We start from the raw sequence: 11897 nt of genomic DNA on the forward strand, positions 1-11897 counted from the left end.
ATCACATACATAGTCCATGATGGCACTTCTGAATTGGTCTGTATATGTTTTGTTGTTGTTGCTTTTTTTCCCAGACGAGAAGAATTCGTGCAGTGGGTTGAACTGCTTCCGGATACCCAGACACCTTCGTGGCTTGGCTTACCAAATAATGCCGAGAAAGTCCTTCTCACCACCCAGGGTACCTTGTTACTTCTGTATCTCGTACAGTTCAAGCTTGTGTCTTGTGCTTGAGCTGGTGGCCTGGTTTAAGGATTTTTCTCTTTGTTGCTACTTTTCTTCTTCTGGTAGCCTTTTGAGCTTGCTCCCTAGCACCTCAGTTAGCAAGTAAACAGAAGGAAGAAAACAGTTGAAATAGTAGACATTAGCATCATGTTCACAGCTGCATAAAAGGTTTGTTAGGAGGATAAGTTGAAGTTATTGGTAATATTCTTGCAGAGGTTCTAGAGCTTGGAAAAGATCTTCAAAATCATGGAGTCCAAATTTTTCATTGCATGGATGGAGAAACAGAAACCTAAAAAGGTGGTGACTTTCCCAGGATCACACACAAAGTAAATAGCAGAGCAGAGATTTGAACCTGGGTTTTCTTAATGCTAATATTCTTCCCACTATACCACTGAATCCCATTTATGTAGTATTTAGTGGACAGGAAAGTGTTTTATGAACTGATGCCATTAGTTGATCATCACCTTTAAAGGATAGGTTAAGGTAGATGAGGAAAAGATTCCCCGAGGTTTTCGTTTGTAAGCTCAATAGCTTCTCTGGAATTAGGACCTATGTAAACTTATTCTTTGTATATTACAACATGCTGTTCTAAAATGAGATTTAAATGAAGAGAAACCTTTTCTTTTTATTGAAAACATAATTTTGGAATAAACACAACATTTTTATACAAAGCAGAAATAGCATAACACTACTTTTTCTACATTAGAATACACATAATTATGTTTTTTCATCATCCTTTTCCACTTATGAGAATAAAGATTAAAGGAATTACTCAGGGAACAGGGAAACTTAATTCAGTCAATCTCAGTGATGTTTCAGGGTGTGAAGTGCTGTAGAAGTGACTTTCTTTTGATTGAGGAGAAAGCTAATTGGCCTGATAAGATCAGATTTCCAGTTGGGTATAGGTAGTCTTTTAAAATGTTTTTGAGTTTGTCCATATCTCAGAGGTGTGGTGGTCACACATTTATAGTGATTAGACTTTCAAATGAAACCTGTTTTAGTGGGGTGGCTGTTGTTACTGCTCTGTGGGTTCAGTTGTTCTTCCTTTTCTGAATCCACATAACAGTACTGCCATATAGCCCGCATTTCTCCATGTTACACCCTGGAATACGTTGAGAAGTTACCAAATAACTTGCTAATAAATTTTAGGTTCATTTTCGTAACCACATCATTCCTCCGTCTGCATGCACTGTTTGTGATGAAGCCCTGCAGACTTTCTGTGATCAGCACTTCCTGTTCTGATGCTTATTAACATCCCTTTAATAACATGTTCTAGAATCTTGCCAAACTCACCAGCCCATGCTCACCAGACCACTTTTCCCCTTTTGAAAGTAAGGCCAATGTTTATCCTTCTCCAGGGCAATTCTCCACAGACTTTCAAAGCAGCTGCACTGACCAGTTTTCTCAAGATTTGGGAGAGTTCATGTGGGCCTGGTGATTTGAACTAACAGGGACAATTCAGAGCTCTCTTAATATCTCTCTACTTATGTTGACTGTCAGCTCCCTATCGGCCACTTTTATTCTATCTTTTTCAGTTTAACAAAGATTTTTTAAGTACCTGCTATGTGCTGGGCCCTTGAGACACAAGGACAAAAAGGAACAACCCCAGTCCTTAAGGAACTGACATTCGTCTTGGGGGATACATCCTGAGCGTCAACCTCAGGGGAAGAGGAAGGCCTTCACAAAGGGGGCATCTTGAACTGAATCTGGAAGGAAGCAAGAAAATTATTTGCAAATTATTTTTAGCATTGGAATCAGAAGCAAAGAGTTCAGTAGTTCTGTCATCTTTGTATCATCTTTTATCATCCAAAGCACAGGTTCTTTCCCTTCTTTGAGTCTTCTTTTTTCCCCCAGTGTAACTTTTTAAAAAGCAACATTTTTTTGTTTTATTTAACTTTCCTTGCTCTTTTCCTTAAGCTTATTGGAAGTTACAGTGCTCCCAGCACTATTATTACTGGATTATACTGCCCTTTTGTGGTTCTGTTGCATTATCTGCCATGGTTTCCATCTTACCTTTATTCCTTTTTTTTTTCTTTATTAAGTAGGTTTCTGTTTATTATATATCCACTTTGGTCTCTTTAGATCCATAGTGTCAAATTCAGAGACCACTAAACCAACTGAACATATTAACTTTATGTTCTGTTAACTCCCCCACCACCCACCACCCCATTCCCCCATTTCTTTTTCATTAGAATTGTTTCTCTTGATCACTTCAGAGATTCACTGTGGAAAGCTTCGCAGTTTTCTGGCCTATCTTTCAAGCGTTGCCTTTCCTTTCTGTAAATGAAATTGCTTTCCAGAAATCAAAAGGGTATTTAGACTATGTCCTCACTTTCCTTATCACAAATTCCAAAATGGAATTTGTCACTTCTTTCCACCTTTCCTGCCCTTACTGGTGAAAATGATCCAGAAGATGGAGATCAGTTTCCTTCTTGAGAGGCAGTATAGAGAGGGCTGGGGGTATCTACAGTCAGAAGACCCTTGTTTGAATCCACCTCTGCCATTGACTGTCTAGGAGACTTTTAGCTTCTGTAAATGAGGGGGTTGGGTGAGATGGCCTCTTAAGGTCCCTTCCAGATCTCAATCTCAGATCCTGTTTTCCTGTCACCTTTTGAAGGGTGAAATTATCAACTATTATGCTTTCAGCAGATGTCCAGATAAATCACGTTCCCCATCACTCCAGTATCATGCTTCTGTGCTAGCTTTGTCAACTGATTTCTAATACATTTATTTCTTTATGTTAATATGGTCTGTGGCATATTGTGTTTCTTTGATCTTTACCTAAAAATGTTCTCCACATGCTTCCCGTATTCTGGTTCCTAGATTTCTTCCCAAAATCACATCATCTTAATATTTGATGCTATTCTACTCCCTTTTCTTTGTACCTATCTTCCTTTGAATTCTGGTCATGAGTCCAGGCTTGTCAAGTGTCAGTACTGCTTCATGGGGTGAAATGTACCTCCTTGTTTTAGAATCTCTACTTCATTTTTTTTTGTTGTTGTTTAACCATGTATTGTACATTTCTCCATGGAAATCTGCAGACCAGTGGGATTTTTTACTGGCTTCTTTGTTAGGTTTCTGCTTCTTATGAATTTCTGGGTAGTTCTTCTGTGATTTTTCTTAATGTTGTCCCTACTTTCTGTGGTTCCCAGCTAGAGAAAGATACATAGGCAGTTTTCCCCCTTCCCCTTCCTTTTCAGTTTAAAACTGTTTTGGTAAGCTTTGTAGGATCCAAAGCAAATACGTTCTTACTAGTCATTGTTAGTACTCTGACTTAATGAGCCTGTCATTCCTACATTTAATCCATGGTCCAGAAATAGATTCCTTTCCCTTGAACTAGCTCTTAACTTGACAAGTCTACTATTTTTCCTGATTGACCACAGTGATGAAAACACCAACTCTGTGCCAGAGTTCTTCAGCTTCTTGTCTCAGACTTTGTGCACGTTAGTCATTCTTTCTGGATTCCTTTCGACTCACCGAAAGTGGTCAGTTGTCATCACGTCTGACAGATCTGAGAAGTTCTCTGTCCTGGTTTGGATGCATGCCTCTGGAAGGCAGCAGTCCTTGCATTCAAGTAGTCTATGATCTAATATGGGAGAAAGATGCATGGTAAATAAATAATTGATACAAAAGAGATTGTGATAAAAGCAAGAGAGAGGTTATTTGCTAGTGAGAACTACATCTTTTCAAGTGATGAGATCAGATATAAAGTTCAGTCATTCCTATTAAATAAAAGTGACTCTTTCTTACCAAAACTATTCCATTTAGGTTTAGAGTTAACCTAGCTTCAGATTTCTTTTTTAAAGTAAACAAATTTTAGACAGTTCACATTCAATTTTTTTTTTGTTTTTTCAAACTCCTTGCTACCTTTAAATGTATGTGTGTTTGGCTTAGGCATTGACATGATCAGTAAAATGCTGAAGATGCAGATGTTGGAGGATGAAGATGACCTAGCTTATGCAGAAACAGAGAAGAAGACTCGCACAGATTCCACCTCTGATGGCCGCCCAGCTTGGATGAGAACTCTCCATACCACTGCGTCCAACTGGCTGCATCTCATACCGTTGACTCTGAATCACCTGAAACGAACTGTAGAAAACATTAAGGCATGTTCCTTCTTTTTTTTATGATTTAATGTTTTATTTTTTTCACCAATTACCAGTAAAAACAGTTTTTAAGTATTTTGAGTCCCCGCCCTCATTGAGAAGGCAAGCAGTTTGATATAAGTTACACATGTGCAGTCAAGGCATATTCTTTAATTCATTTTTCCAAGTGTCTTTAGGAAGGAAACTAGAATAGCTTTTCTTGGTGAGAGCTGAGGCCATGCTGTACAAGAAACAGGTGTCTTTTTTAATAGTCCGCCATTCAGAGAATGGCTCACGGGACAGATGATTTGATTCCTTTGTGGCACATTTATATACATATATTCTAGGAAGAGCAATGAGAGTATCCCATATATCTCTAAGTATGGTAAAGGCATCTGATAACAGAAACCTTTATAAACTCTTGTCCAGCGTATGCTCATTCTAGTTTTAGAAACTCACTTTTCAAGGTTCTATGTGGACACGTGTGTAGTTTTTTCATTGAACAAGTAGAAGATGCAGCAGATTATCCTTTGTGCAGCAGAACAGCAGACCTTTCCCCTCTGTACGTTTGTACTTGCTTGTTCATCAAACTTAGCTAGGAGCCGTTCCAGCCTCTACCCAGCTTTGCAAAACAGATCTCCCATAACAGATGCCATCCTCCAAGCTCTGGTTTGGCAATTTCCACCTGCCTCGGGGGCATCAGCTCTCACTGGCCCAGCCACACTGAGGAGGGTGCTCCAAAATCCAAGGGAAGCCCTGGGATGCTTCTTCAGGAATCAATGGGCATGTTGTGTCCCAGTTATGTGGCAGGGACCAGATGAGGTACTGAGTGTGCAAGAGAAAAAACAGCATCCCTGCCCCCAAAGAAACAACACACAAACACATAAATAAATATGACATATATGCAAGGAAAATGCAAAGTAATTCCAGGGAGCCATGTAATCTTGTGGGGCTCTGAATACTGATTTTGCTTGAGTTTTGGAAGAAAGCTGCTCTTTTCCCTTCAATTTATCTGTAATTCACTTTAAATGTAGGACCCTCTATTCAGATTCTTTGAGAGAGAAGTGAAAATGGGAGCCAAGTTACTCCAAGATGTCCGCCAGGATCTTGCTGATGTGGTTCAGGTGTGTGAAGGAAAAAAGAAGCAAACCAACTATCTCCGGACACTTATAAATGAACTGGTGAAAGGTACTGTGCTTTCTGCTTCCTTGTTGTAGAATGTTCTCACTAGCCAGGGTCTGTCATAGAGTCGTGAAGGCTGATCTTCAGGCTCCTGAAGTGCTCTGTAAATGAGTGATGGCTAAGCATAAGATGTTTGAAATAAGCTTCATCTTCTAAAAGATACATTTGACTACGTGAAGTGGTCATTCCTTCTGGGGGCAGACCATTGTGGACCTTGGGTTGGACATGCTGTCTGAGGGAGTCTCAGGTTCTTTTTTTCTGTAACAGCAATTCATTGCCCGTGATGACAGCAAATCCACTCTAATGTTATAAAAGCTAAATGTTAAAAAGATTTGGGTCAATTTATGTTCACTTTTCTTAAATACTGCCTTGAGAAACCAAAGTGGCACAGTAGATAGAGCAGTGTACTTGGAGTCAGGAAGACTGAGTTCAAATCCCATCTTAGACCTTACTAGCTTTATGACCCTGGGCAAGTCATTTAACTTCTCTCAGCCTCAGTTTACTCATCTGTAAAATGGGAATAATAATAGCACTTCATGGAGTTCCTGTGAGATACATAAAGCACTTTGCAAACTTTTAAAGTTCTGTATAATGTTAGCTATTATTACTGTGTGCAGAGCGCTAGTCTAAGCTCTGGGAATACAAAGACAAAATGAGAAGAGTCTTTTGGGGAGATACAACATTGATTTCTCTTTCCTTCATTGCCCTGTTTCCTTCTGTAGCCCCAAAGCTCGTTAGTCTGCCTGCTCCCCTTTCTGCCGTGCCAGATTAAAAGGTTCCTTATCAGGGCTGGGATCCTCCCAACCCTCAGCCAGGTTGCTAAAGAATGTTGGTCATAAGTACTGAGGGAGGTCTTTGTGTGCAAAGGATGGATCGTGTCCATTTCAGAGGAAAGGTGGACTAAGGCTAGATTTTCCAACATGTCTTACCTTTATGTGTTCTTCCACCCAAGTCTGTCACCGCTGGAGGTGACTCTTGTGCCAGGTAACACAAAGCTGGGAAGGCTTCAGGTAAAGGCCCAGTGACAGACCGTGTGCGTGGAGCTATTCTCTGAGAACCAGGCTAGCTAAATCAGAGAATCTTCTCGCCAGATGGTGAAGGTTCCAGATGAACCCGCAAAGACTCAGGTAGAGAGGGATTAATGGATTCTCTATTAGTGAAGGAAGTGTGTCAGTGAACTCACTGGACCTGGAAGTGTCTCCATCAGCTGCTGCCAGTGTCCTTTTACATGGTGTAGAATGAAAGAGGTTGGGTTGGGCTGGGATGGGGGAGGGGCAGGGAAGGTAAGAAAAGATTAGATGAAAATACTGGTACATTTTTTAAACGTCTAAATTGATCCTTTCATTTTTTTGGAATATACTATCACTGAACTTCCAGCCAACCAATGATCACAGGTTTCAGATGCTTTGGGAACAGGATTCCTTAAAGGGAAATAATATAGGATAATTAAAACTATTCATTTGTCTCTATGCCTGGTGTTTAAAAAAACGTGTCCTGGAAACACTGGATTTGGTTCCTGGACTTGAATATGTTCTGGTTGCAGGCATCCTTCCCAGGAACTTTTGGATAAATCTGTTCATATTATGTGTAAAAGGTTAGGGGTCTGGTGACTTCAAAAATGCTAGATATGGTGATTAGAATGGAACCTACCCAAGTGAGCAGAGAAGATTTTTACAAAATGTATGTAGTTTTTGAGCTGGCATGGTGTTAGGCGCTGTCCTGAATATCCTCATTGTCCTTTTGCAGGTATCTTGCCCCGGAGCTGGTCCCACTACACGGTGCCTGCCGGCATGACGGTTATTCAGTGGGTTTCAGATTTCAGTGAACGAATTAAACAGCTTCAGAATATTTCCCTGGCAGCGGCCTCTGGTGGGGCAAAAGAACTGAAGGTACTTCCTCTACCTAACTGAAGTTATAATTTCCATTGGAAATCCAGTTGTCAGCGGCTGCTGTGGGCTGACATTAAGGAAGGAGTCAGATATTGGGAACCTAGTTTGGCAGGTTTATAGCATGTCATTTGAATTAGCTGAGACTGCCAAGTAGATGTTAAATGTAATCTCTTGGGATCAAGAGGTTGGCTTGGTTTTTAATTTCGAGGCAAACTCAAGATGTGCTTGTAGAAAGTCCGTTATCACCCCAGCATGCTGAGAGACCTTAGGTTTGAGAAGAGAAAGATTCCCATTATCACATACATGACCTAAAAGCTGCTTTTTCTTTTGGAAACAGAATATCCACGTGTGCCTTGGTGGCCTGTTTGTTCCAGAGGCTTATATTACAGCCACCAGACAATATGTGGCCCAAGCAAATAGCTGGTCCCTGGAGGAGCTTTGCCTGGAAGTCAATGTCACCACTGCCCAGAATGCTGTGTTGGATGCCTGCAGCTTTGGAGTCACAGGTAAGCCAAGGGAAAGACCTCTCCTCCTGCCTGTTCTTGGTCTGGATTAAAGGCTTGGTGTGGGCACAGTTATAATTGAGATGGTGATCTGAGAGCCACAAAGACTGCTAAATGTTGAGGTGTATATTTATCTAACTTTCATGCTAAACAAATAGACTTGATATGACCTCTTTCTAGGCAGTTTTCCCTTTTCATGTTTAAGTCTCTGGGGAGGGTGGGTATTAACGCTATCAGACTTCCTATTCACTTTGATTTTATTTTTTAAATTTGTTTAACATGTTTCTTGTAGGTTTGAAGCTTCAGGGAGCCACATGCAACAATAACAAATTGTCTCTCTCCAATGCAATTTCAACCATACTACCTATAACCCAGCTTCGTTGGATCAAACAGACAAATGCAGAGAAAAAAGCTAATGTGGTGAGTTAACCTTGGCCGGAATGGGGGAGGGGGGGTGGGCTGCTGTGCTGCCAGGGCTTTATCATCTCAGTGGTTGATGCTTGTGCTCCTTTCTTTAGTTTGCAGGGGTTTTTCCACAGAGGTTCACACCCCTGTTGTCCTATAAACATATGGTACTTTCCAACCTCCATAGGCCTTCCCCTCCCCATGGGCGCCTAAGTCCACGTAGTTACTTTTTGGTGGAAATGCAATACATCAGTGCCAAGGGCCAGGGCAGGTAATAGTGCTTTGGGATCGTGATGGCTGGACAGAACCTGCCTGTTGACTCGGAAGAAGAATTGGAGTATCTGGTGACTGAGGGCCTCAGCTGCTGGCTTGAGTCTTGCAGTTCACCTACTCCTCAGTGGAGAAGTTTTCTGCTTTCTTGTGTAAGGCCTTTACTACTAGAGTGTTTATTTTCAGCTTTGTTGCTTTAACTGATTTTGTGATGAACCATGCATTTTCCCATTGCTCAGTTCTGCTGATTTGGTTGTAACATTTTGCCTTGAGCACTGAGCTCTTTTTGTATGTTTGCTCTCTCTTCTCCAGGTCACCTTACCTGTCTATCTGAACTTCACCCGGGCAGATCTCATCTTTACTGTAGACTTTGAAATTGCTACCAAGGAAGACCCTCGGAGCTTCTATGAGCGCGGTGTGGCAGTCCTATGCACGGAGTGATCTCCTGCCGGTCTTCACTCTCGATTCGTGCCCTCATGGCACCTAAAATACTGTTTTTCATGCTTAAGTTGTGTTCAGAGGGTTATGGATTGTATGAAAAGGGATTTGTGTAAGTGGGTAAATGGGAGATTGGAGGCATAGAAGTGACAGTGAGAAGGCACAAGGAAACAGTGGTTTGAGATACAGTTTTTATATTGTGAAATAAAATTTTCAAGCATGACTGTGAGTCAGTCTTCTTCCTTGACATCATGTGCCAGCTTCTGCACCTGTTGGGAGCAGATGAAAATGCTACAAGTTGTGGGCAGAAGGAACAGTCAGTGGGCATTGTGAGTGACCCCCGTTCTGCACTGACCTTAGGGTCAGGGCCATTACACTTTTAAATACACAGTTGAGCTTTTAACATATGAGGTGCCCGTATTCCAGGTGTGAATGGGAGCTGGAAAGTACCTGGTGTCACAGGGTAGAAAAGAGCATTGACTTTGGAGTCAGGAGAGCTGAGTTCAGATCCTGTTGCTGTCATCTGTACTACGAGGAAGGGAGATTAGATGGTCTTTCAAGATTCCTTCCAATTCTAATTTTAACCCATTATGTCTAGTCCAATCATCTATTGCAGTGCTTTTGATAAAGTTGCAATTATTTTAATATGCCAACACTGTTGCAAAGAATCAAGTCGAGAAATTGTATGAAGAATTCAATCACAGCTTCCTAATTAAACAAGTATATATTTTAATGCTCAGTAACTTCGATACAAAAGTGTACACAAGAAGATGGGGAAAATGTCTGTGTTAAGACATGGAAGCCAAAAGGCTTGTAGAGGACATAAAAGCATCCTGTCGAAAGTGGGGAAGTGCTAGACATGACAAGCACCTCATCGCAAAAAGGGAAACATCTCCACAGATAGCAAACAACCATTTATCACTGTAGGAATGTCTGGGTACAGTCAGACAGCTGTCTCATTAGAGCTAAGATCTGAATCAGCACCAAATTAGGAGAGATTTTTAAAAGGTTATGGTGTGAATTAACTCCAAGCTGACTTATTTAAGCAAGTTATCAACATCCAAAAATGGGGAAGTGGATAAAAGAAGAGACATCGACACAAACCATTGCTTTTTTTTTTTTAAAGGAAGTTCAACAATGTACATCAACTGCTAAAAAGCGTAGTAACTGCCCTTACCCCAGCAAACACTTCCTCTCCTTACCAAATAGAGATGGCAGCCAGCATAAACTCATTTGTAAAAAAATATTTTGGAGAGCGATAGTACAAGATTGCTCAAGATCATCTCATAAAACAGTATCCGAGGGGGCAGCTAGGTAGGTGGCACAGTGGATAGAGCACCAGCCCTGAAGTCAGGAGGACCTGAGTTCAAATCCGGCCTCAGACCAAACACTTGACACTTACTAGCTGTGTGACCCTAGGCAAGTCACTTAACCCCAATTGCCTAAAAAGCAAAAAAAAAACAAAAACCAGTATCCAAAAAAACAAGCTTCCAAAAAGCAGAGATCCAATTAAGCCACTTCAGTACTTCCCTATCTGCTATCTTTTATCCTCAACCTATTTCCCAACCTTCAAATTCTCACCCTTGGAGTAGCTCCTGCCATCTCTGGTTCCGGGCCAGGGCTTCGGAGAAATCCACATAGGAGGTTAAGAAATCTGGAAGATTGCACCAACTAGAAATTTATGGTGCGTAGTTACACCTGGACCCTCACTCTACAACTATTGACTCCTTATCTGATTCCCCTGGTATCTGATCCACCTCTATTTCTTGTCTCCAACCCTACTTCTGCCCCCTATACTTAAGATAGATAATCCTAGCCTTTACTGAGAAGACTGAGGCCCTCTACTTGAGCTTCGTACTTCCTCAATTCCTCAAATCTGACATTTATGACTTTCTTCCTGTCAGGTTTAAGGAGTAGGCTTTTACCTGTTTGTTTAATCCCTAGCTTCTCCAGGACTCTGCCCCAGTAGTCATGCTCTTCCTTAATGCATCTTTTTAAATTCCTTTTTTATTATGAATATCAACAAGTGAGCATCTCCCTGTACCAGAAAGTAGGACTATATATGAAATCACAAATCACTACATAGAGCTTGCTTTTTAAAGTATATTTCAAACTGAACATGGTAATTGCAAAACTGCCCTATTTATATCCTTTTCTGAACTTCCTTTTGCTCCCTTCTGAGTATTTTTTAATGGTTCATTGGCAGTCATTTCTTTTTTGGTATCACCATTATTCTATTATTTATCTCCATAATTAGAACCCCCCACCACCACCACCACCACCAAAGTCTTCCCTTGTAACAACTAGGAATAGTTGAGCAAAACATTCACCCATTGGCCATGTCTGAAAATACATGCCTCATTCTGTACCCCTTGTCCATCACCTGTGTGCCCAGAGGTGGGAAGCCTGATCATCAGTCTTCTGGAGTCATGGGTGGTCACCAAATTGATCATGGTTCTTAAGTCCTTTGTTGTTTCTTTACAATGTTGTATAAATTGTACTTCTGCTCACTTAGCATCAATTCATACAATTCTCCCCAGGTTTCTCTTACTCACTAGTAACTCAGCACCCGTGCTAAGGGGGAAAAGGTCTATACACTACAAGGCAACAAATTTAGGGGGGGGAAAAAGGATTAGCAGTCAACTGAGGCCTTAGGAGTTTTGGTGATGGAAGCAGGATACCTTGGTTCTCCAAATCTGCCCAGAGTGTGGTGGTTTGACAGCTACAAAGATGGCTTCCCAGCTTTCCCTTTTTGTACACAAAAGATCCCATTGGTGATTGTGTGTTAGAGATGCTCCCTACTTTTCAAGGGCTCTGGGAGAGTAATATGTAGGGAGCAAGATGCTGTTACCTCTACTTTCAGGTCCATGCTTTGGGATCTTTGAGCACAGTAATTGGCTGAG

The 11897-nt window shown here is 41.2% G+C and overlaps 1 protein-coding gene across 1 annotated transcript in view; it reads left to right on the plus strand.

The window, feature by feature from the left end:
• Window positions 1–9217, plus strand: part of DYNC1H1 (dynein cytoplasmic 1 heavy chain 1) — a 98169-nt gene extending 88952 nt beyond the window's left edge. Inside the window, exons 72-78 of the mRNA XM_027849135.1 lie at window positions 75–178; window positions 4117–4328; window positions 5342–5495; window positions 7236–7378; window positions 7716–7884; window positions 8174–8301; window positions 8869–9217. Coding sequence (XP_027704936.1) covers window positions 75–178; window positions 4117–4328; window positions 5342–5495; window positions 7236–7378; window positions 7716–7884; window positions 8174–8301; window positions 8869–8997 — 1039 coding nt within the window. The 3' untranslated portion in view covers window positions 8998–9217. The remainder of the gene's footprint in view (window positions 1–74; window positions 179–4116; window positions 4329–5341; window positions 5496–7235; window positions 7379–7715; window positions 7885–8173; window positions 8302–8868) is intronic.
• Window positions 9218–11897: the final 2680 nt, after the last annotated feature.

Source organism: Vombatus ursinus, unplaced genomic scaffold, assembly GCF_900497805.2.
Source record: "Vombatus ursinus unplaced genomic scaffold, bare-nosed wombat genome assembly UNPS02007284.1, whole genome shotgun sequence".
In the NCBI taxonomy this organism is placed as follows: Eukaryota; Metazoa; Chordata; class Mammalia; order Diprotodontia; family Vombatidae; genus Vombatus; species Vombatus ursinus.